The sequence below is a fragment of the Cavia porcellus genome, unplaced genomic scaffold (genome assembly GCF_034190915.1).
Source record: "Cavia porcellus strain 051 isolate PalLab524CR breed Dunkin Hartley unplaced genomic scaffold, mCavPor4.1 scaffold_40, whole genome shotgun sequence".
Taxonomy (NCBI): domain Eukaryota; kingdom Metazoa; phylum Chordata; class Mammalia; order Rodentia; family Caviidae; genus Cavia; species Cavia porcellus.
This window is the reverse complement of record NW_026947523.1, coordinates 7,321,918-7,346,843: the sequence shown is the minus strand read 5'-3', so window position 1 is coordinate 7,346,843 and position 24,926 is coordinate 7,321,918. Positions and strand designations below refer to the sequence as shown.

The 24,926-nt window shown below is 49.4% G+C and overlaps 1 protein-coding gene across 1 annotated transcript; it reads left to right on the top strand.

Moving 5' to 3' along the window:
• Window positions 1-17,369: 17,369 nt before the first annotated feature.
• Window positions 17,370-23,261, top strand: LOC101787791 (histone acetyltransferase p300-like). Its single transcript, XM_005003929.4, has 3 exons — window positions 17,370-17,519; window positions 20,067-20,197; window positions 20,612-23,261. Exons 2-3 carry the CDS (start codon window positions 20,078-20,080, stop codon window positions 21,041-21,043), a joined length of 552 nt encoding a protein of 183 aa, XP_005003986.2. The 5' UTR covers window positions 17,370-17,519; window positions 20,067-20,077; the 3' UTR covers window positions 21,044-23,261.
• Window positions 23,262-24,926: the final 1,665 nt, after the last annotated feature.

Here is a 24,926-nt window from a genome sequence, read left to right as displayed (position 1 = left end):
TAACATTTATGTAATGGAGTATCAGGAGAAGTACAAGCGTCACCCAAAGAAGAACATTTCTTCCTACTTTGGGGAGGGAATTTGGATGGTTGGACCCTGTTAGGCAGACTTAGGAACTTGTTATTTTTTTCTACTTGGAGATTCATATGGCTCAAAGAGAAGTGTTTCACTGTTGAACTGCCAAGGGGTGGATTGTGGCCTTTGATGAAGATTGACAGTTTGACCGGATTAAGAACCGCAGAGCACGCTAGGCGTGTCTATGGGGCGTTTCCGGAGATGATTGACATGTAGTCCAGCAAACTGGGGGGAAAGATCCAGCCTGATAGTGGGTGGCAGCTTCCGGTAGGCTTCCAACCCAGGTGGAAAAAACAGGGAAGAAGACAGAGGAAGTTGGACTGTGGCCTGGGCTGGGCGAGTTCCGTGGTGCTTGTGTGGGTTTCTCACTGGCTTCCTGGGGACAGCACACACCAATCTCTGCAGCCTCTCAGTGTGGAATCCACCAGCAACCCTCCACGGAGCTTCCAGGCCTCAGGCTCAGAGATGCATGCTGTTGCAGGGCTTCCTGGACTGAGCAGCTGTTGGATCCCGGGCTATGCAGGGCACAGCCAGCCACTGAGGGCTGTTCCTGGCCCTGTCTGCTTGTGGGATAAAGCCCCTGGCAGAGACAGGTAGAGTTATGGGTCTGGTTTTAGATGCTAATGCATAGCTCTGGTACCTGTGGATTCCGTTCTCCTAGAGAATGTCAACCCGCACACTTAGTTCACTGGGAGAACCAACAGTGACACAGAAACTGAAAGTGCTTTACAGATAACAAAGTACCACTTCTGTGTTTTATTAGTTTTTGTCACTTCAACCACTTTGACAGAAGACAAAAGTGTGATCTCTGGGGACCAAAGTCTTCCCTAGGTTTAACGGCTAAAGAGAACCAAACTTTCCCAGCCTGGGTCAGGTCCATACTTCCCTCAGCCTGGGGCCCGGGGCCAGGAAAGAAAAGAGCTAGGTTGTATCCCAGTGATACCTTTTATTTGTTACAGCCTAGGACAAACACTTGTCCCCTGGCTCTCTTGGCTGTCACTAGGGGAACATGGGTTGTGATAGGGTTGGAATCAAAAGCGTCTCCCAGAAGGATGTGGTGGTACACGCCTGTTATCCCAGCACTCTGGAGGCTGAGGCAGGAGGACTGCTGTGAGTTCAAGGCCAGCCTGAACTATATGGTGAGACCCTGTCTCAAAAAACCAAAAGAAAGAAAGAAAAAATCTTCTCCAGGGCTGTGTGGTCAGAGATGGGGTTCTGGGGCCGAGGGAGGAAGTAGGTTCCTGGGGGTGGCCAGGGAAGGGGGGCCTGCTCCAGCTCTTCCTGCTTGCTGCCTCCTGGTTGCAGAGTTGAGCGGACGTTTTCATCACGCTGTTCAGCCGCAGAGCCAGCCACCGTAGCCTGAAACCGTGAGAGTCGCAATCAAACTTTTCCCTGTAAATTGAGTCCAAGCTGATCTAGGTGTCAGCACACCTCAACATCAGGTGCTCAGGTCCCTGCAATCCTCTTCTGTCTGTATTCAGCCCAGGGGACTCTAAGGCTCTTTGCGTCCTCGCTTGGTACCCACTGTCCTGTCCATAGGCCCCAGAGATCGGCTTTGGGGGCCAGGGGTGGGAGTGGGGCATGGTGGCTCCCTCTCCTCCCCTCTGCTTGTCCCTTTCTGAACAGGACCCAAAGATAAAGAGATACAGAGGCCAAATTCTGCCTCATCTGCTATGGAGAAGGCCACTGAAGCCTCTGGGCTGGCAGCACCCAGCAGCCACTGTAAGGCCTGGCTCTGGATGGCATCCGAATCATCCTTGAGGCCCCGGGGGGACTCAGTGCCTGGAGCACAGTGCTGTGCGGTGAGGTATTTGGAAAATACCACCCAACCTGGCCCAGCCTCAACTCCAGCCTCAGCTGGGCTCCCAGGGTTTTAAAAAACAACTGGGGAAGGGAGGCCTGCTGGAGGTGGTGGCTCACACCTGTGATCCCAGCACTCAAAGATTGAGGCAAGAAGATTGCTGCAAGTTCAAGGCCAGTCTGGGCTACAAAATGAGCTTAAGGCCAGCCTGAACCACAAAGCAAGACCCTGTCTCAAAAAGACAGGGAAAAAAAACAAAAAAACACAAAAAAAACCTGGGGGTATGACATGCAGTGACCAGTTCAGAAGTGAACCTGGCCGGGCGTGTAGCTCATGCTTGTAATCCCAGCACTCGGGAGGCTGAGGCAGGAGGATTGTGTGAGTTTGAGACCAGCCTGGGTGACAAAGTGAGCTCAAGGCCAGCCTGAACTGCACAGCGAGACCCTGTCTCAAAAAGACCAAAAAAAACCCCCAAAAAACAGAAGAGAACCCAGCTTGGAAATCGTTGGGAAAGTGTGTTCATCTACCATAAATGGATGGATGGATATATATTTTTTCTATAAATATAATTTTTTAGGGGGCTGGGGATTTGGCTCAGCAGCACAAAAGCCTGCCTGGCATGTCTGAGGTCACGAATTTGATCTCAGTACCAAAAAAATTTTTTTAAATTTAATTTAATTTAGTTTTATTTATTATTGCAGGGCAGCTTCCCTTTACTCAGGGCTTCATGCACTCGAGACACACATCACACTACTGAACTATGGCCTTGGCACCTTTTGAATATTAACACAGTGTCTTGCAGAGTGGCCCGATCTGGCTCCAGTCTGCAATCTTCCCGCCTCTGCCTCCGGAGTAACTGGAATTCCAAGTCCTGGCTACTGTACCTGCACCCCAGTTTGTATTGTGGCATCTTAGTGCTTTAGGAAGACCCTGACTCAAAATAAAATATAAAAATGGGCAAGGGATGTAGCTCAGTGTGGAACCCTGAGTTCTAGCCATTCACAGTGAAACACTCACATTCACACTCATGCTCACACTCACAGACTGGTAGGTATGGAATTAGCAGGATTAGAGTGAGAGCGGAGCCCAGCTAGGAGGCTGTAGGTGGACCCACTGATGGGCCCTAGTGGCCAGGACACACGGGAGGCAACGTGGACAAGAAGAGGCGGAAATAGTTGAGCAGATTTGGAGAGGTAAAGGGCCTCTCCAGACAGTGAGTGGTGGAGAGGGAGAGAGCACCAGGGAGTCCCTGGGTGGTTGGTGGAGCTGAAGTCTGACCAGACGGGGAAGCCCACAGGGAAGAGGCCTGGGGAAGGGAATGGAGTGTTCTGCTCAGCCATTTATGCTGCTGCGAGGGGAAGTCATCACCCAGAGCCATGGGAACTCGGATCTGGAGCTCAGATAATGAACCCAGGCTGACGGGGAGTGTGGGCCACACAGGTGCTGTTTACAGCGCTTGGCCATGGAGTTCATCTTGACCACAGTCACCATCACCAAGCGCTGCAGGATCTGTGCAGGACACTGGAAGTGCTGGGAACCTTGGGAACAATCCAGCACAAGTGACCAGTGACATATCTCAGTAGGCATGGGTGTGGTGGCACAGTCCTGCAGGCCCTGGAGAAGCTGAGTCAGGAGAATCAAAAGTTCAAGGCCAGCCTAGCATGGTGGTGCTCCATCAACAGGCTGAGGCAGGAGGACCCCCATGAGTTCCAAGCCAGTCTGCACTATATAAGCTAGTTCAAGGCCAGCCTGCACTATACAGGGAGACCTTGTGTCAAAAGAAAGAAAGATAAGAAAGAAAGAATTAATTGAAGGTCAGCCTGGAAAACTTATCAAAATCATGACTCAAACTTTTTTAAGAAAAATTTTAGGGCCAGGGATATAGCTTATCAGCACAGCACTTGCCTGGCAAGAACAAGGTTGTGAGTTTGATCCTCAGTTTAAAAAAAAAAAAAGAATTAAAAGCCTTAGATGCGAATCAGTGGTAGACCACCTGCTTGGCATGTGCCAGGAGTGGGGAGAGGGGACGGGAGTTGTTAAAAAAAAAAAAAGACCTGTAAGTGTGGTCTGTCTCGCCCTGCTTATAATGCTAGTTTGTGCATTTTTCCAGGAGACTGGCCCTCTGAATATTCTTGGCTGTTGGGTAGTTTTACCAGCCTTTTTTATTTTTTGTCTTTTTCCTTTTTATCTGTACCAGGGATTGAACTCATGACTGCCTGCTTGCAAGGCAGGTGCTTATGCCACTGAGCTAAATCCCCAGCCCCCGTTTTACCAGCCTTTTTACAATAGCATTTGCCATGCTATTTGCCTGTAAACGTAATGAGGACAAAGAAATGAAGAAAAATATTGACAGCCTTTCAGAAAGTGTATTAGGAACTAAAGAGACATGGAGAGAAATTAAACTTGTCCTTATGCAGGTTTATGCAGCTTCTGAATTAAAACTTTGAGTTCCTCGGTTGAATACATTGTTGTTTGTGGTAGGTGGCATGAGAACATAACAGAGTGGGCTGTTTTCCCTCGACATTGTAATTGCTGAGATAAGAAATGCCAGAGACTCAAATAATTCCTATCAGTATTTTTTAATATCACAGTTGAATTCTTTGTTCGCGGGCGCACCCTAAATTCTTCTTACAGGAAGTGGCAGTTCTGCAGGGAGGGGACCGGAGCCTTGATTTGAGCTGGAAAATTGCAACTAAATGGGTTAAGCAATCTCTTTGGGAGAGAAATAAGTAGGCGCAACCCTCTCCTGGAGAGGAACTGGTTACCATGGCGCCGAGCAATAGGAGTGCTCAGAGCATCTTTTCCCATAGTCCTCCCTGCTGCCGCCCCTCTGTGGCTGAGCGCTGGCCCCCTGATGTGGTCAGCTTGGTCCCCGAGATCCTGGAGGCCTCATCCATGGCCATGGCCAGGCTAGGGAAATGGAGGTGCCTGAGGTCCAGTGAGGGCCTCGGTAATTAGGTGATAAATGTTAGCAGTTCACAGTTATGAGTTCTTTCAAGTAATGTTTCAAGCAACCTGGAGCAGTGCGAAAGGCCCTGAGAATGGATTGTGATGACTTTGACTTCCGTGGTGGACGCATTCATGGCTTTCATCTTGGGAGCTCTGTTTGTGGAGTGGGAAAGTCGGTTATGAAGTTGGGCATTGCTTGGCTACGCATAACAAAAGCAGCCAGCCAGCCTGTCTTTGTTCCCAATTGCATAGATATTTAATCTCCCAAAAACGGGTCAAAAAATGTGATAACCTACCAATTGGAAGCCAAAGGCAGAAGGATTAGGAGTGTGAGGAAAGCCTGACTTTGTAGGGTTAACTTGTCAAATAAAATATACCTAGACGAGGTGGCACACACTATGGCCCCAGCACTTGAGAGGCTGAGACAGGAAGACTGCCAGAAGTGAAGCCAGCAGGTGTGGTAGTGTATACCTATAATTCTAACACTCAGGAAAAGCAGACTGGAAGATTGCTAGGAGTTCAAGGCCAGCTTGGACTACACAGCAAGTTCAAGGCCAGCCGGCACTATGTAGTGAGACCCTGTCTTGAAAACCAAAAACACCAAAAGAAATGCAGGCTACATGCCAGTTTCATACTATGGAAAATCAACACCGAGGATGCCTGTACCATTTCCTAGGCTTTCTTTTCTTTCTATTTTAATAAGTACCTGCCAAGCAGGAAGACATAGTGTGTATAACCACATGACAGTTGGTTTGGTTTTTGTTGCAGGGGATTGGTTCCAAGACCTTCCTAGAGATCTACATTCCCAGCCTTTTTGTTTTACTTTATTTTTACATTGCCACACTGTGTCACTAAACTGTAGGCTGAGCACCAATTTAGCACCTGCCTGCCTCAGCTTCCCAGGGGTGTATGCAGCCAGCCCAGCTCGCACTCTGGTTTTGCGTCCAGGAAACTCAGTCCTAACCCAGCATCACCGACCAAATTGTGTCCTCAGATTCCAGTCCAGGTGGAGAATCCTGCTGAGTTGTTGTGTCTCCTTATCGCCCTCCCCTTAGGAACAGTTCCAGCCTCTTCTTAAACCCCACGAGCGTGTTGTTGGGTGGCCCAGAGCAGTCATTTTACAGGATGTCTCGCTTTAGATTTGTCAGATTGGTCCCTTGGAATCAGATTCAGGTGAAAGCATGGATTGTGTCTCAGGCAGACTTGGGGCAAAAAGTGCACGGTACAGGTGCTGGCCCTGAGCCTGGCCATTCTTCTTTGGAAGGGATGATTCCATGGGGAGAAAGAGGCCGAGGATGTGAGTGTAGGTGGATTGTACTCAGCGCAGAGAGAGCCGAGCAGGGGAAGCAGGGAAGGACAGGGTGGTGTGGTGAAGCTGCTGGGTGTCATCAGCTCCATCTGCCTGGGCAGCACTGTGGTCCAGAGTCGGAGCAAGCCCTGCTTCCACGGGTCTGCTGTGTGATCCAGTTTCCTGCCTCCAGTGGTGACGCTGACCCTCTCATCCTAGTGCCCTGACCCATGTCCGGGTATGAGTTCCTCACCCTTGGAAGAGAGAAGCACCTCTAGCTCCACTCTCCCCATCCATCCCTGGGGGCCGCCGGCCGCTGCCTCTGCACCTGCCATCAGTGTGAGGACTGAGTGGACCCGAGCTGGCCCTGCACAGTCTGCCAGGTAGGTGCCAGGTCACAGGCAGGAGGGGACAGGTCCTGCAGGTCCCCATGCTATGAGGGGGTGACATAGGAACATGGACTCATCGGGGGGGCACAGCCTGGTCTCGTGTTGAGTGGCAGAGCTGAGGAGGGAGTGTTGTTCTGGGAAAGAGAGTTTCTTTAAACCCACCATTAATCTCAGCCCTTGGTCAGCTGAGGCAGGAGAATCGACCGGGGACTACAGAGCTAGCTCAAGGACAGCCTGGGCTTCATAACCATACTTTTCTCAAATGAATAAATAAAAACAAAAGGAGCTTTTGTTGGCCAAGCAGAGTATCTCAAATGACTTCAACAATTAATTACATCCTAGATTGATGTTCATCTCCCATGTTTGCCTCAGGATTATGACTTGTGTGTCACCTGCTATAACACTAAAAACTATGATCACAAGATGGAGAAACTGGGTCTTGGCTTAGACGATGAGAGCAACAACCAGCAGGCTGCGGCCACCCAGAGCCCAGGAGACTCGCGCCGCCTCAGCATCCAGCGCTGCATCCAATCCCTGGTCCACGCCTGCCAGTGCCGCAACGCCAACTGCTCCCTGCCCTCCTGCCAAAAGATGAAACGGGTCGTACAGCACACCAAGGGCTGCAAACAGAAAACCAACGGCGGGTGCCCCATCTGCAAGCAGCTCATTGCCCTCTGCTGTTACCACGCCAAGCACTGCCAGGAGAACAAGTGCCCTGTGCCGTTCTGCCTCAACATCAAGCAAAAGCTCCGGCAACGGCAGCTGCAGTGCCAGCGGTCCAGGATGCTGCGCAGGAGGATGGCCAGCATGTAGCTTCCCCGGGTAATGGGCCAGCAACAGGGCCAGGGCCTGCCCTCCCCAACCCCTGCCTCTCCACCCACTCCAACCTCGCCAACTACAAAACAGCTAGAAAACCCCACAGATGCCCATCTCACCTCTTCCAGAAACATCCTGGTGACCCTTCAAGCTCTACACAGACTGCTTAGCCACCCCTGCCAGGGTCCCATCTACAGCAGCAGGATGGCAGTACAGATTCAGAGAGCAGCCAAGACACTGTGTAAATTATACAGAGGCCAGTGCAGCACCAGGTGCCCCAGGTGACACCCATTGGTATAATCCACCCCACTACCACCAAAAGTCCCAGGGGGCATCTGGAGCCAGGAATGGGGCCCAGAGTGATGCAGCAGCAGCTCTTCTGGTCCCAAGGAGGACTGCCTCAGCCCCAGCGGCTCCAGTGTGGGGTGCCAAGATGGGCCATGATGTCAGTGGCCCCACAGCCGATGGGCCAGCCAGGCCCTGTCTCAATAAGCCTTATAAAAGCTGCGGACTCTTGGGCCTCCTTGTGCTCCCCTACAGCAGCAACCCTTGTGCCCACCCCAAGCTGTTGGGTGCGTTCATACAACATCAGGCTGCCAAGTGTACCAGTGCATCCCCAGCTTCTCACTGGACAGCCTGGCATGGGCCAGGGACAGCCAGGGCTGCAGCCACCAGCCATGCAGAGGGTTCACTCCAATGAAGCCACACAGAACACGGATGCCACACAGGTAGGCGTGCAGAGGGCTGGCCTGGCCCAGCAGCAGCCTCAGCAGCAGCTCCAGATGCCTATGGGAGGGATGAGCCCCCAGGCGCAGCCAGTGAACATGAATCCATTCGGGCAGTGTGTCTTCTCGGTTCTGGTGATGTGGGGACAGCAGCAGCAGCAGCAGGGGATGCAGCATTGCATACAGAACATGCAACAAAGGAACGTGGCACAGGTGGGCCAGCTCCCCCAGGCTGTGGGAGCAGGAGCAAAAGCCAGTCTGCAGGCCTGTCTGCAGCAACTCCTCTAGCAGCAGGTGGGGTCCCCTGCTTGCTCCAACTGCATGAGCCCTCAAAGCAGGCCCAGCCTCCAACCCTCCAAGGAGAGCCCCAGTTCTTTCCCCAATCAATTGTGTTCCCCCATCCTGTCCGTGCTTCGTTCTTAGTGGCCATAGCCCCAAGCTCAGCCCCACCCCTGAGGATGCAGCCTTGGCCTTCATGCCGCATTTCCCCAGAGACCAGTTCCTCACATTCTGGACTGGCTGCTGCCCAGGCCACTAACCCCGTGGAGCAAGGGCCTTTTGCCAGCCCAGACCAGAATCCGACTGGCTCAGCTCGCTAGCTGTCCAGGCGTGGCAAAGCTCCATGGTGCAATTATTTTCTCTTTGCATGATTTATTTGTACTGAGAACAATTTTTTGGAATTTTTCATAGCCTAAAAATGTTTTTCCTTGGAACATGAAGAACTATGCAGTAGCCATTTGAGGTTTCAAGCACACTTAAGAGATGAACCTGCCGGGTGATAGGATACAAAGCACAGATTCACCAGCCTTCCTTCCCTGGCATGCATGGTTGGTGTGTGCTCTTGGAGCAAGAGGAAGCCTGAGGCTCCTGTAGGCTCCTGTCTTTCCCCTCCAATAAGTTAATAATTCTTAAAATTAGCAAAAATATGTAATATTAATAGTTATATGGCAAGCATGTGGTCATGAATTTGATCTCTAGTATCAAAAAAAAGTTATAGAGTAGTGCAAGTTTTGATACATTTTCCTACTTTTCTCACATTATGGAATAATTAATTAAGAGAAAAAAAACAGACAAAAATGCTTAGTGTGCCAGGCATGTTGGGGCACAACCTGTAATCCCAGCACTCGGGAGGCTGAGGCAGGAGGATTGTTTTGAGTTCGAGAGCAGCCTGGGCTACAGGGTGAGCTCAAGGCCAGCCTGAACTGCACAGCGGGACCCTGTCTCAAAAAGAAGAAAAATGCTTAGTGCTACTTTAACATTACATTGTACACATATAAACGTATTAAATACCATTTTCCTCTACTGGGTACAATGAATATTCTTTGTTAGGGGGTGCTAGGGGTTGAACACATACAAAGCTACATCTTCAGCCCTTTAATTTTTTTTAAATCAGGACTCAAACTCAGGACCTTGCACTTGTGCTGCTGAGCCATAACTCCGGCCCAATTATTTTGTTTCGAGGCCAGGTTTTATTAAATCGCTCAGTTGCTGGGCTCTAACTTGCATTTCTCCTGCCTCAGCCTTCAGAGATGTGCCACCAAGTTCTTTTTTTTTTTAATTTCAGAAATGATCAGGGTACACAAATCCTCCTTTCCTTGCTGCAAATCAACTTTGTGCTGCAGAAAAATTTCTATTCTTAGTCAGAGCATGAACCTTCAAGTATTACAATAATTTGCACATGTGGAGAGAAAAATGGCAATTTCAAAATGGGCACCTACCAAAGTGATGTGTTATACATTGTAGTTTGTGGTTCCTGAAAGAATTATTTCAGTTATTTTTACCTGGAAAAAAGGACAAAATGAGAAAGAGGGTAAGAAACAAATTTGGTGGGAAGTTTTGCCTGGAAAGTGCCCCTGGGATTTCCTCTTTGCTTGCTTTCTTCCTCCTTGTCCTCCTCCCCAGCATTCTTCTGTAAGAGTCTAAATAGGAACCAAAAACCACCCCCTGTTATTAATTATGTGATTAAAGCTGATTACTTCTACCTGGGAATTTTAGATCTCTGTATAGCCTATACAGTGGGTTCTTTTTTCCTTCCTTCCTTTCTTACTTTCTTTCTTTTTCTTTTTTTCTTTTGTTGTTCTCCCTCTGTCTCTCTCTCTCTGTCTCTGTCTCTCTCTCTCTCTCTCTCTCTCTCTCGATGGTTTCACTATGTAGTTCAGGCTGGCCTTGAACTAACTTTGTAGCCCAGGTAGGCCTTGAACTCGCAGTAATCCTCCTGCTTCAGCCTCCCGAGTGCTGGGATGAGAGTCACACACCACCATGTCTGGCTTTCATTAGGTGTCTGATTACCTATGATTAAAAAAACTGTGTGAGATACATGCCTGGGTGTTGACCACTCTTAGAGCACACGTGTGTCCTACAAGAGCCATGTAAGTGCCTAATGCTAGAAAACAGAAGAAAAAGGAAAATATTAGCTGATAGCCGCCTTAACTGGTGCACGTGGCAAATTCCCAAACAGAATTTGTAGCATTTGTCCAAAGTCCAAGGAAAAACAAAGTCCAGTTCTCCAAGAAGCAGGCGGATGCCAAGGTCACAGTGAAAGCAGCCATTCACTGCCTTGATAAGGGTGCAGCTATCCTTTGTGCCCCGCTGATGGTGACATCGAGCTCTAATCGCCTCAGCTCCTGGGGAGGAGAGGGAGCACCCAGGACGGTCACCCTGTCCCTGTCACTAGGAACTGCTTGGCACCCAGTATTGAGGTCAGGCAGGACAGTACGTTCCTCTCCTGTTACACTTTATCACCGAGGGAGCTGGGGGAAGGGAAAGGCCAGCAGAGAACTCCCAGGCCGCCAAGATGAGCTGTAGCCCCGCGCGTGTGTGCTGCGCGTGAGCGCCAGCCAGCTCCCTGGTCTCCTCCACGGAGCACTGCAGAGCCCCGAGCATGGTTCAGAGCCACGGCGCTGCCACCCAGTGCCCTGGGCATCCGCTGCCAGCCTGTCCTGCCCTTGTCGCCCACAACATGCACGGGAGCACGGGTCCGTGTCCACGACCAGGTCTGGATGCAGCCCTGCCCTGAGCGGCCAGCTGCGCCCTCCAGGCAGCCAAGTCTAGAACACAATGAGGTTTAGGCGAGACAAAGAGGCAGCACCACGGTGCTGAGTGACAGGGATGCAGAAGGAGCAGAAGGAGCGGGAGAGACCTGTCTGGTGGGGGCAGGAAGGGCTCAGGGAGGGAGAGCAGGGGAGCTGGGCCTCAGAGGGCAGCTGTTAGGGAGAGGCGGCGAGGAGAGATCAGCTCAGCCCAGGACTAGAAGGACCTGAGCCCGAGGGGTGCAGGGCTCAGTCAGCTGGGCCGAGCACTTGGGAAGGGCCGCGGGGGGGGGGGGGCACCTGTGCCCTACAGCCTGCGTATCACCGTCCAGCCCCCGCCAAGCCCAAAGGGCCACAGGGAGAGCTTTCTAAGCAGCACCTCTCAGCTGCCATGGAGTGCCTCTGGCTGAACCTCTCTGGGTTGGGGGCTTAGAGCTCCAGGTTCTCCCAGCAGAAGAAAATGGGAGAAGAAATATTAAATAGAAGCAAGATACAAGGCCCTACCTGAAACAAATCAAGACAGAGTTGTTCAGTGGACTGGGGGTGCAGCGCAGTGGTAGGGTACTGCCCAACATGTTGACGGCACTGGGTTCATTGCCAGCACCTCAAAACAAAACAAAAAGAGCGTACTCCAGAAGCAAAGCAGTCATGGTGAAGGAAATGACGATGACACCTCTGATCGCCCCTGCAGCCACTGGTGGCCAGAATTGACCTCTATCCCTGCAAAGTGACTGCCACCGTGGGCATGAAGAAAATCACCAAGAGATCGAAGATCAAGTGCTTTGTGAAGGTTTATAACTACAGTCACCTCATGCCCACCAGGTACTCCGTGGGTGTCCCCTTGGACAAGACCTTGGTTAACAGGACATCTCCCTCAAGCCAAGGCCCACCAGAAGGCAAAGATCAAGTTCCAGAGAGATACAAGACAGGCAAGAAAAGTGGTTCTTCCAGAAGCTTCCATTTGAGATTTTTTTTTGTTTGTTTCTCTCATTAAAATTTTTTAAAAAATGAACAGATGTGAAAAGTGGGATTTTCAAATTACCAATTCATAAAAAAGAAAATAGACAAAAAGGAAAGTAGTAGCAAAGAACAGACAATGAAACAATCCAAGTGTGACAATACATGCCTCTAACCCCAACACTCAGGAGACTGATCGCCGTGAGCTCAAAACTTGAAAGAAAGAAAATCAAATGGTTAAATGTTAGATTTAAGTTCAAATATAAGGATAATTAAAGTAGCTGTTTTGCACACTCCAATTAAGCAGGACAGTTTGCCAGGTCAGGTTGTGGTACTTGCTGAAATCTCAGCCACTCAGAAGGCTCCGGCAGGTTCAAAAGCAGCCTCGCACCTGCAAAGCTCCTGAGTTCCGTCTCCAGTTCCATACACAAAAAAAGATAAACATACAAGCTGTGGGAAAAGCGGTCAGCTGGAGCCCACCTGCCCCACATGCCTGAGGCTCTGTATTTTATCTCTATCATTCCCCACCCCACACAAGGAAAGGTAGACTTAATTGTTAAGAAGACAAGTCCCCACCATGTGCACTCCTTACAAAACCCACTTTAAGTGTACAGAAACACAAGGCGAAGTGGTGGTGCCCACCTGTGATCCCAGCACTCAAGAGGCTGAGGCAGGAGGATCATTGTAAGTTTGAGACCAACCTGGGCTACAAAGTGATCTCAAGGCCAGCCTGGACTGGATATCAAGACCCTGTCTCCAAAAGACAAACAAAAAAGTGTACAGAAACGTGCTGATGCTCACAAAAATACTGAAGGAGCAATATTAACATCAGAAAAAGTAGACATCAAAGTGAGGTCCACTGTGACAGAGAAGAGGGATATTTCCTCATGGTACAGATGTCAGTGCACTGAAAAGATGTTACAATCCTCAACGTGCATGATAATACTCCCCATGCTCCAAAAAAAAAGAAAACATTCCTTGAAACACACAAATTACCAAAAGTAATACAATAAAAATAGAAAACCTGAATAGCCCTAAAGCTACTAGAGAATTAGAATTCGTAACTACAACCTTCTCACCAAGAAAACTGTAGATCCAATTTATTACACTAAAGATTCTTTCAAAATAGGGAAGATACAATGTCAATTATATGAAAAAAATTTTGAGAATAAATGAAAATTTCTCTACTCATTGCAATTGTCATTAGCCAGATTCCAAACTTTTAAATGACAAGAAAACTAAAGACTCATAGCTTTCCTGGAGACAGACACAAACTCCTAAGCCAGTGGAGCCCAGCAATATATAAGGGACACAGTACCATGATCAAATGGATTTTCCCCCAGATCTCAAGTTGGCTCAGTATTCCAAAATCAGTCATTCTAAGCCACTGCAATTATAGAGAAGACAAACAAAATGAATTCTCTCTCAGCAAAGACACGATTGATGATTGGAAAAGCCCTCAGCAGACCAGCTCCTTCCCTGGCAGTGAGCTGGGAGCCTACTCCCCAGCCTAAGACAGAGCCTCCACACAGCCCTGGGCACCTCGCACCGGGAAGGGAGGTGGCGCTGGCTCCCTCAGCTCAGGGGACAGCAAGCACCCTGCTCCTTGTCCTTCCCAGCACTGCTGGACACTGGGTCACAGCACAGCCCCAGGGCAGGAGGCAGAGCAAAGTCCTGGAGAAAGAAGAGGTCAAACTGGTTGGGGCTTGTGGTGCAGTTTTGTGGTGCTGGGGCTGGAGCCCAGGGCCCAGCCTGTACTGAGCAAGGCAGCACCCTCACTGAGCTGCACCCTGGTCCCCGAGATTCTTTGGACTCTGTGCTATGACTGTGTAAATAAAACAGCCCAAGGACTCTCCACAAAACAACACAACACAAAACAAAACATAACAGAACATAGCTAGAGCAATAAGTGAATTCACCAGGACTGCAGGATTAAAACGTATTTAGATACCCTTTTAGATTTAGATTTTCACTTTCTACCTAAGCAAATAACAGTTAGAAAATGAAGTTGATCTACTCTAGATAGAATTGTTTCTAACTTAGCAGGTTTCCTGACGTTTTCTTCTAGGTTTTGTCTGACTTTTGGTACTGGGGATTGAACCCAGAGATCACTGAGCTGCATCTCCAGACCTTTTTATTTATCCTTGAATTTTGAGACATGGTCTCCCTAAGTTTCCCAGGCTGGCCTCCACTATAGAGCCCTTCTAACTCAGCCGCCCTGTTCCCAGGATTATAGTTGTGTATACTGCTCCATCAGTTGCTTTAGCCAATGACATATTTTCAAACCATTCACAGGACCTTTTGTTGGGTAAAGGTTTTTTAAATTTGGTGAGGTCCAATATTACATTACGAATTCATCTTTTTATATTATTTCTAAGAAGTCTGAACCAAGCCCCAAGTACAAAACATTTTCTCCTATGTTATCATCTAAAAATTTTGTTTTATATTTTGATATTTAAATCTGTGATCTATTTTGAGCTCTTTTTTATATGAATTTTATAATTCAATAGTCCTTACATTTCTCCCTCCTTCTGTTCTTGTAATTTTATTGGGGATTTTCTTGTCTTTTTTTTTTTTTTTTTTTTTTTTTGTTTTGTTTTTTGAGACAGGGTATCCCTATATAGTTCAGGCCAGCTTTGAACTTACTATGTAGCCCAGGCAGGCTCAAACTTGTGTCAATCCTCCTGTCTCAGCCTCCTCATACACCACCACACCTGGTTGTTCCAGTAATTTTAGATGGTGTCGTCATTTTAATACTATTTTCCAATTTTCTTACATTTGTTAATCTTTTTTTTTTTTTTTTTTTTTGGTGCCAGGGACCGAACTCACGACCTTGCATTTGTCAAGCAGGCACTTACACTGCTGAGCTAAATCATTTGTCATTTTAATCTTGTTGGTAGAATATAAAAGTATGGGGATTTGTGTATGTTTATCTTGTTTACTATAATCTTTCTGAATTTCCTTATTAGTTTAGGAGGCAAAGAATGACGGCTTGTTTTTGGCAATGGTGATAGTTTTGATTTTGTGATATTTTCTAAGCAGACCATCATGCCATCTGCTAAAATAAGTCTTTTCACTTCTCTTTCTCTTTTGCTGGGGATATAGCTGAGTTCAATTTCTGTTATCAAAAAAAGAGAGAGGAGATAGAAACAGAGACAGAGACAGAAAGAGAGAGAGACAGAGAAAGATCCTTGCCTTCTTTCTGATATTAAAGGAAGCATTTAATGAAGGTTGTACACATTTATCACAGGACATGTGACAATTTCAGGGTTAACTGTCATGTGCAAGAGCATAAGTAAGGCCTACATTATAATTCTACCCCCTTTTTTAAGATGTCAAGATTGTGTCAAGAGACTGGCTGTTCATGGAGACCCCTGAGCATCACATCCTATTTTGGAAGAGAGCCTGTAGCATTTCAATGGCTTTATAACTGTTTAACTCCCTGTTTTCATAAGTGGCAGTGAGATATTTGTTTTTTTAAACATTGGCTAACAGAATTCATAGTGATTATTCAAAGTGAGCAAAATGCAGGGCAGCTTACTATTAGGATTTGTGTGTGTGTGTAGTACTGGGGATTGAACTCAGGGCCTTGTGCATGCTAAGCATACTATTGAGATTTTAAAAAATTATTCAGAGCCAGGCACAGTGGCACACACTTGTACACTTCTAGTCCCCAAATACTTGGAAGGCTGAGGCAGGAAGATCACTTGACCTCAGGTGTTCAAGGCCAGCCTCGGCAACACATCAAGATCCAGTTTCAAGGTCTAGGTTTAGCTCAGTGGCACAAGCACCTGCCTATCAAGCACAAGATCGTGAGTTCGATCCCAGGTTCTAGAAAATAAAAAGACCCAGTCTCAAAATAGAGTCAAGGATATAGCTCAGTGGTACAAGTACCTGCCTGGCAAGCATAAGGTCCTGAGTTTGATTCCAGGTATCAAAAAAGATAAAAAATATAATCATAGCAGGGTGTGTAGTACATGTCCATAATCATACCTGCATTGATGGATTGGTGTAACCGCTTCTACAGATGCAATTACGGTGACAGCTAGGTGGCAATACCTTGCAGGATTGGGCAAGGATCTTCAGAAGGCTGCATATGATGAGAAACTCATCTGATAAATGGTACCATTTCTCCTGAAGCCAGGACACCCATATTCAGGAATCAAAGCGTGAAAATGGGAATGGTATCATTCCCATTACCGCTAGTGACTCAGTAGCAAAATATTTGTTACTGTTCCTGTGACCAAAGAAGCCTTAGTTCTAGAGGGGAGAAATGCTCTTACCAGGAGGCACAGCAATGTTTCCACTGGACCAGAAGTCAGGACTCCCCCTGGCTCTGGACTCCTTATGCCGCTCAGTAAACAGGTGCTGGCAGGGGTGATTGATCCAGACCACCGAGGGAAACGGCGTTACTCACCCACCAATCTGCTCACATCCCCATGCCCTAATATGAAATAGGAAGCCTAAAACTAGAACAACAAAATCCAGGCAAGTTGACAAATAGCCAAGACCCTGCAGAAACAGTAGTAGGTCATGCTCCCACATAAAGAAGCGGCACCTACAGAGGTCCTGGCTGAAGCAGTAAGCTATTCAGAAGGCAAAACAGCAGGTAGTGTGAGGGACCAGTTACAAAACAAGGATCACAACTGTCACCGCAATTCTTTCCTATGTTGTTAATATGTTTGCACATACAAACACACATTGAAGCAGATGTCTTTCTCTTTTGTATTTCTACACCATGTAACAATCACTTATCTCAATATTACACTTAAGTGTTGTTAAATCTGCGTTATATTTTATGGGTTATCTGAAGAGTAAGTGTCAGCCACAGAAAAACTTTGCCTCCTGCTCTGGGCAGGAGGTTAGGGCATTTCCAGTAGTACACGGGCTACATGCATAATGATAAGTGCAATGATGAACTTGCTGTTGTCTTTATTTAGGGATGTGTTTGGCTGGAAAACTGACTAGGGGAGCTTGTGAGCCTTGCCCAGTTCTCAGCAGCTAGTTAGAGCCAAGGCCATTCAGCGGCCTCCAGCCATCACTCTACCCAGCTTTGTTCCCAGCCTGGGTCAGGTACTCCTTTCCCTCCGCCTAGGGCCGGGGGCCAGCAGAGAGCCGTCCTGGGCTCCTGTCCCAGTGCTGCCTGTTAGTAGTTGCACACTAGGACAGACCCTTGGCCCCAGGCTGCCCTGGCTGCTGCTCTGGGAAGAAGGGTGGAGTTAGGCTGGAGTCAAAACCATCTCCTGAAGGGCTGTGTGGTCAGAGGCGGGGTTCGGGGAGGTGGTGAGATCCTGGGGCACTGACCTCACAGCTGACTGTGCTGCTGGAGGTGGGGCCGAGGGAGGAAGTAGGTCACTGGGGGTGGCCTGGGAAGGGGGTGTCTCCTCCAACTCTTCCTGCTCCATGCTTCCTGGTTATCAGCAGTTGAGCAGCTCCACTGCCGAGCAGTTCCTGCCTCGGAGCCGGAGCCGGCGGACCGTGCCCTGAAATGTGAGTCAAAACCAAACTTTTCCCCACAAGCTATGTATAGGGGGTGTGGTCCCAGCGAGGCCAGGCTGATGGGGCCAAGTGTCACTGCACCTTGCTCAGTCGCGGCGGCAGTGGCCCTGGGAACCCAGTTCCCCGTCAGCCCCTGTCCTGTCTGCATCCAGCCAAGGGACTCTTGAGAGCTCTCTGGGCACCCACTGCCCTCAGTGTGACCAAGACCAGAAGTATGAACCCACGATGACCACCACCACATTCGTCTGCAGCCCAGCCAGGTGCCGTGGCTGACGGTGGCTGGTGCTGGGACCTGTGGGGCCCAGCCTGGAGGGGAAGCCGGGATGGTCGGGCTCTTGGCCACTTTCCTTATGCCTCTCCTGTCCCTCTCCCTCCCCTAGTCTCCTCTGGGCCTTTCCTGCTCCCAGACCCCAGGCAGACACTGCGGCTGCATCCCATCCTCACCCAGGCTGTGGGCTGATCCCACCTAGCCCTCTCAGTGAGCTGGAAAGCCCTGGCCTGGCCCTGGGTGGCTTTGGAATTGTCCTCAAGGTCCCTGGGGGACCCAGTGCCTAGAACACACAGTGTGCACGATTATTTGGAGAATACTGCCCACCTGTCCCTGCCCTACCTCTAACATTAGCTGGGTCACTTGCAGCATCCACAAGGTTTTAGAAAATAATTGGGGGAGAGCAACACAGAGATGGGCAATGGAGAGGTGAACCCAGGGTGTAGTCACTTAGGGGAGAAATAAGTAGGCAAAACCTTCTTACAGAAAGGAATATGTCACCATGGCGCCAAACCTTAGGGGTGCTCAGAGCATCTTTTCCCATAGTACTCTCTGCCCTCTGAGGCTGAGCACTGGCCACCCGATGTGGTCAGCTTGGCCCCTGAGGTCCTCGAGGCCCCATCTATGGCTACAGCCAGGCTGGGGAAATGGAGGTGCCTGAGGACTAGTGCTGGCCTTGGTAATTAGGTGATAAATGTTAGCAGTTCATAGTTATGAGCTCTTTCAAATAATATTTCAAGCTGCCAAATTCTAGCATCCCTGGAGCAGTGGGAAAGACCCAAGAATATATTGTGATGGCTTTGACTTCGATGATGGCCGCATTCATGGCTTTCATCGCAGGAGCTCCATTGTCAGTGGAAGTCGGGCATCGGCCAGGCGTAGTGGTGCAGGCCTGGAATTACAGCACTTAGGAGGCTGAGGCTAAGGCGGGGGATCACCACAGTTCGAGGCCAGCCTGGGTTACACAGTGAGTTTAAGACCAGCTGGAACTACATAATGACACCCTGGGGGTTTTTGTTGTTTTGTTTTGTTTTGGTTTGTTTTTAAAAGGCGTTGGCTTAGCTGTAGGGTGACAGAGCTGTGACTGTGCCTGCCCCTGTGCCCACCAGCATAGATTTTAATCTCCTAAAACTGGTCTAGAGTAGTAGGCTAGGCCAGTGTGGTGTTGCATGCCTGAACTCCAGCACATTCAAGACAAGGCAAGATCAGGAGTTTGGGGGTAGCCTGTACTCCATAGTGACACCCTGTCTCTTAAATATAAAATAGAATAAATGGTAAGCTACATGACAGTTTCATACAAGTCCCTGATTACATCAGGGGACATTCTGCATTTTATCAGTTTAATGGGTTTATAGTCATGTCCTAATCAGTATCAAGTACATTCACGGTATCAGCGTCCTGTTATAGCTGCAACCTTTACCCTTGATACGTGTGGAACTGATAGTTGTCACAAGCTTCCAACCTTCAGGAACAAGAATTTTACGTCTTCAGCAATAAGGACTAAGGAGATTTTTACTTTTATCCTCATATCACGCCCTACATTTTCTTTTTTTTTAATCTCTATTTTAGCAAGCACCTGCTAAGAAAGAAGACATGGTCTGCATTACCACACTACAGTATTTTGATTTTTTGGAGAGGGATTTGTTTTATTTTTGTGGTACAGGGAATTGAACCCAGGATCTTTGCACTGTGCTACATGAGCAGCTAGCTGGCATCACCGCCCAAACTGTGTCCTCGGATTCCAGTCCAGGTGGAGAATCCTGCAGAGTTGCTGTGTCTCCTTACCGCCCTCCCTTATGAACAGTTCCAGCCTCTTCTTAAACCCCACGAGCGTGTTGTTGGGTGGCCCAGAGCAGTCATTTTACAGGATGTCTCGCTTTAGATTTGTCAGATTGGTCCCTTGGAATCAGATTCAGGTGAAAGCATGGATTGTGTCTCAGGCAGACTTGGGGCAAAAAGTGCACGGTACAGGTGCTGGCCCTGAGCCTGGCCATTCTTCTTTGGAAGGGATGATTCCATGGGGAGAAAGAGGCCGAGGATGTGAGTGTAGGTGGACTGTACTCAGCGCAGAGAGAGCCGAGCTGGGGAAGCAGGGAAGGACAGGGTGGTGTGGCGAAGCTGCCTGTATCCACACATCCCGCTGGGTGCCATCAGCTCCATCTGCCTGGGCGGCATTGTGGTCCAGAGTCGGAGTGACCCTCACTTCCACGGGTCTGCTTTGTGATCCAGTTTCCTGCCTCCAGTGGTGACGCTGACCCTCTCATTTGCAGTGATCTGACCAATGGCCGGGATGGGTCCGCTTCACTCAAACCATCCCTGCAGGTCTGCCTGCCAGTTACTCTGCACCTGCTGTGAGTGCAAGAACCAAGTGGAGACACACTGGCACTGCATGGTCTGCCAGGTAGGCACTGGGTCTTGGAGGGAGGGGGCAGGCCCTGCGGATCCCCGTCACCTGAAAGATGATGCAGAAACATGCTACACTGCTGATCCTGAGCCCCCAGGGTGGGATAGCCTGCTCTCACGTTGAGTGGCCCAGCTAAAGTATTGTGTAAAAACGAGATTTTCTAAGCCAGTTTGTAATCCTTGCGCTCGAGTAGGTGAGGGTGGAAGATCACAAATTTTTTTTTTTTTTTTAAGATCACAAATTTAAAACCAGCTCTGGGCTACAGAGCAAGCTCAAAGACAATCTGGAATACATAAGAAACCCCAGTCTTTCAAAACAAAAGGAGCTTTTCTCCCCCAAGCAGAGTATCGCAAATGATTTCAGCAATTACATTCTGAAGAGTTTACCTGCACCGTCTGATTTTTCCCCCAGGATTATGACTTGTGCGTCTCGTGCTATAACGCTAAAAAGCATGACCACCCAATGGAGAAACTGGGTCTTGGCTTAGCTGCTGACCAGCAGGGTGCAGCCACCCAGAGCCCTGAGGAATCTCGCCGCCTGAGCATCCAGCGAAACATCCAGTACTTGATCCTAGCCTGCCAGTGCCGGGATGCCAACTGCCCATTGCCCTCCTGCCAGAAGATGAAGCGAGTTGTGAATCACACCAAGGGCTGCAAGCGGAAGAGCACTGGCAGGTGCCCCGTCTGCAGGCAGCTCATTGCCCTCTGCTGCTACCATGCCAAACGCTGCCAGGAGAACTACTGCCCTGTGCCGTTCTGCTTCAACATCAGGCAGAAGCTCCGCCAGCAGCAGCTGCAGCCCCGGCAGGCCCAGGTGCTGCACCGGAGGATGGCCAGCGTGTAGGCTGCCAGCTTGGTGGGCCAAATGTAGGGCCAGCCTTCCCCAGCCCCTGCCACTCCAACTACATCAAATGTGCAGCTGCCAAACACTCAGAAGATGGCCCAGCTCCACCTCTGGTGACCTTCCAACTCCTCTACAGAGTACTCAGCTATCCTTGGCTGGGCGCCTACCTGCAACAGTAGAAATAGCAATGCAGATTCAGACAGCAAGGAATAAACAGCGCCAGATGGCCTATGGAAGACAGATGCAATTCCTGAAACCCCAGAATTCCCATGGCCCAATGGACATGAGCCCATCTGTCATGTCTAGAGGTCCCAGTGGGCATCTGGAGCCAGGGATGGGCCCATATCGATGCAGCAGCAGCTCCCTTGGGCCCAAGGAGGACTGCCTCAGCCCCAGCAGCTCCAGTCCGGCATGCCAAGGCTGGCCATGATGTCAGTGGCTCAGCACTGGCAGTCCTTGAACATGGCTCTACAGCCAGGATTGGGCCACTGTGTCTCAGCAAGCCTTACAAAACCTCTTGTGGACTCTCAGGTTCCCCAGCTCTCCTCTACAGCAGCAACAGGTACTTAGTATCCTTCACGCCAACCCCCAACTGTTGGCTGCATTCATAAAACAGTAGGCGGCCAAGTACGCCAACTCTAATCCACAGCCTCTCACTGGACAGCCTGGCATGGCGCAGGGACAGCCAGGGCTGCAGCCGCCAGCCATGCAAAGGGTCCACTCCAATGCAGCCATGCAGAACACGAATGCCACACAAGCAGGCGTGCAGAGCTGGCCTGGCCCAGCAGCAGCCTCAGCAGCAGCTCCAGCCGCCCATGGGAGAGATGAGTCCCCAGGTGCAGCCAACGAATGTGAATCAATATGAATCGTGGCAGTATGTCTTCCCAGTTCTGGAACATGTTGACACCACAGCTGATGATGTGGTGGTGATGACGGTGGCAGCAGCAGCAGCATCACATGCAACAGGTGCAACAGGGAAAGTGGGACAGGTGGGCCAGCTCCCCCAGGCCTTGGGAGCCGAGGCAGGAGCCAGTCTGCAGGCCTGTCAGCAGCGACTCCTCCAACAGCAGATGGGGTCCCCTGCTCAGCCCAACCCCATGAGCCAACAGCAGTGCTCCCAAAGCCCACCCAGTCTGCACACCTCCAAAGCGATTCCCAGCTCTCTCTCCAATCAGGTGCTCTCCTCCAGCCTGTCCCTTCTCCAAGGTCATAGTCCCCTACCCGCCCCGACCCAGTTCTGGGCCCTAACCCCCATCCCCACAGACCTGGACTCAGCACCGATGACACACTTGAGTTCAGACCTCCCACACAATGCACCACGCATACACCTCAGACATCTTTTAATATTTGAGGATCAAAAGTTATTTTCCTTAGTAAGAGTGTTTGTACTGACAACAATTTTTTTTACAATCTTTCTTAGCCTAAGGGCCATTTTCCTTGGAACCCATAAGAACTGTGCAGTAGGCATTAGAGGTTTCAAGCAAACTTGTAAGATGAGCCTGAGGGATGCTAGCATACTAACAACAGATTTTTGCCCTGGCTGCCTCCCCAACCCGTTTCCCCGTACACTGTGGTTTGAGTGCACGCTGGGAGGAGGCTGAGGCCCGAGGCCCCCCTGCTCTTCTGCCTTGCACCCCTACTGGGTTTCCTTCTTCATTTTAAATTTATGAAAATATATAACATTTATTACTATACAGATAGTTAGCATTTTCCCCCTATTTTCCTCATTTTATAGAAGTGTGAAAATTTTCTAAAACCAAAGGGCAAAAGGTGTTAATATGATTATAAAATTATACTTCACATATGTAAATATATTAAAATGCCATCATCTCTCTTTTCGATGCAAAGATGTTCATCCTGATGAAAATATTTTTAAAATTCCTTTTCTACCCTCAAGACAACTTTTTATAGACCAAAATATTTTCTATTTTATAAGTCTTAGTGTAAAACTTCAAGTATTCAAATAACTGATAAAAGATGACTTTTTCAAAATCAGGACTGGTTGTCAGATCTACATTTTATATTTTGTGGTTTCTGTTTCTTGAGAGAAGCTTTTTCATGATTTTTGCACATAACAGTAAAAAAAGAAAAATGAGTAAGAAGGTAAGGAAGGGTTGGATGGGATGACTTTCACACCAAGTGTCCCTGCTGGGCTTCTCTTGGCTTGCTTTCTTTTTCCTCCCCTATTACTGGTTGTGAATAAACTGTGAGACACACACCGAGGCTCTGGCTCACTCTTCCAGGTGTCTTTTTCCTATAGCTCTCGAGTCGGGGAAAAGGGCACATTAGCTCAGGGCAGCCTTAACAGTTAGGATCATCGGCTCCCCAATCCAGCCAGCGGGATTTGTCAAAGTTCAGAGGAACCCAGGTCCAGGTCTCCAGAGGCCAGCCAGACGTCCAGGTGGAAGCGACAGCAGCCTTTACACCTTGGCACAGGACCTCAATCATCTTTCCCTGTCACCAAGAGCTCCTTGGCACCCAGCACTGAGGCCAGGCCATTGTGTTACACTTTGTCACTGAGGGAGCTGGGGGAAGGAAAAGGCGGGCAGAGAACTCCCAGGCAGCCGAAATGAGCTCTTGCAGCCCCGTGCATGTGTGTGCACACAGCCAGCTCCCAGGTCCCCTCCACAGAGCAGAGCTGCCACCCAGTGCCCCGGGCATCCACTGCCCGCCTGCCCTGCCCTTGTCCCCACAACATGCACGGGAGCACAGGAGCCCACGACCAGGCCTGGACGCAGCCCTGCTCTGAGCTGCCAGCTGCGCCCTCCAGTCAGCCAGGTCTAGAGCACAAGGAGGTTTAGGCGAGACAAAGAGGCAGCACCGCGGCGCTGAGTGACAGGGATGCAGAAGGCGCGGGAGAGATCCGTCTAGTGGGAGCGGGAAGGACTCAGGGAGGGAGAGCAGGGAAGCTGGGCCTCGGAGGGCACTGATGGGGAGGAGCGGCGAGGAGAGCGCAGCTCTGCCCAGGTCAGGAAGGACCTGAGCTCCGGGTGCAGGACTCAGCTGCAGGTGCCCCACAGCCTGCGGCGCCGCGCCCTGGGCTCCGCGGTGCCTTTCTAAGCAGCACCTCCCAGGTGTTGTGGCGCCGCCGCTGGCTGACCCCGGGCTCAGAGCTGCAGGAAATATTAATTGGGCGGACGAACAAAGCTCTGCCCCGAGCAGAAGTAGTGTTAGGGAGGGGGAGAGAGGGGAGGAAGGACTCCAGGACTGCGGCACGGATTTCAGTGAATCCGTGTAATTCCTCCGTTCCTTGACTGCTGATTCTGTGTAGTTTCCAAGGTTGGGAAAGAAAAGTGGAGAAGAGGAAAAAGGAGGCCCAGTCTGAACTGTGCCGTCTCTGAATCCTGGAGGCTTGAAAGAGGCTGATGGGATCCAGCAGTATTAGGTGCTTTGCTGACGGCTTACAGATTCCTCCATAAAAGCCTCGCTTGATAAATGAAAAACAAGGAGAGGGGAATGCCTCACTCAGGACAGCTCAGCCAGCTGGGTGCTTCGGTGTCGGCCTATAATCCAAGGTACTCAGGAGGCTGAGGCAGGAGGATCACAAGTTTACAAACAGCCTGGGCTATTGGGGAGTTAAAAGTTAGCCTTGATTACATAGTAAGATCTTGTCTCAAAAAAGCCACAAATAAATTAAAATGAAATAAATCTACAAAAGGCAAATGATAAACTCAATCGTAGAGCAGTTGGCCTAACAGGTGAAAGACCCTGAATTCAAATGCTAGAACTAAAAAACCAAAACAAAACAAAACCTGAATAGACTTTGAAAAGTATTTTTAAAATTCCTTATTTATTTGTTTATTTATTTTGGGGAACAAGAATTGAACTCAGGACCTTGCACTTGCCAGGCTATACCCCCAGCCCTATTTATTTACTAGGTCCT

What these genes read in the sequence shown, in the direction of transcription:
- LOC101787791 (XM_005003929.4), top strand. Translation starts at nt 20,078, where the DNA reads ATGGCCGGGATGGGTCCGCTTCACTCAAACCATCCCTGCAGGTCTGCC. An exon ending in GGCACTGCATGGTCTGCCAG is followed by an intron (nt 20,198 to 20,611) that starts GTAGGCACTGGG and finishes TTTTTCCCCCAG; the next exon opens with GATTATGACTTGTGCGTCTC.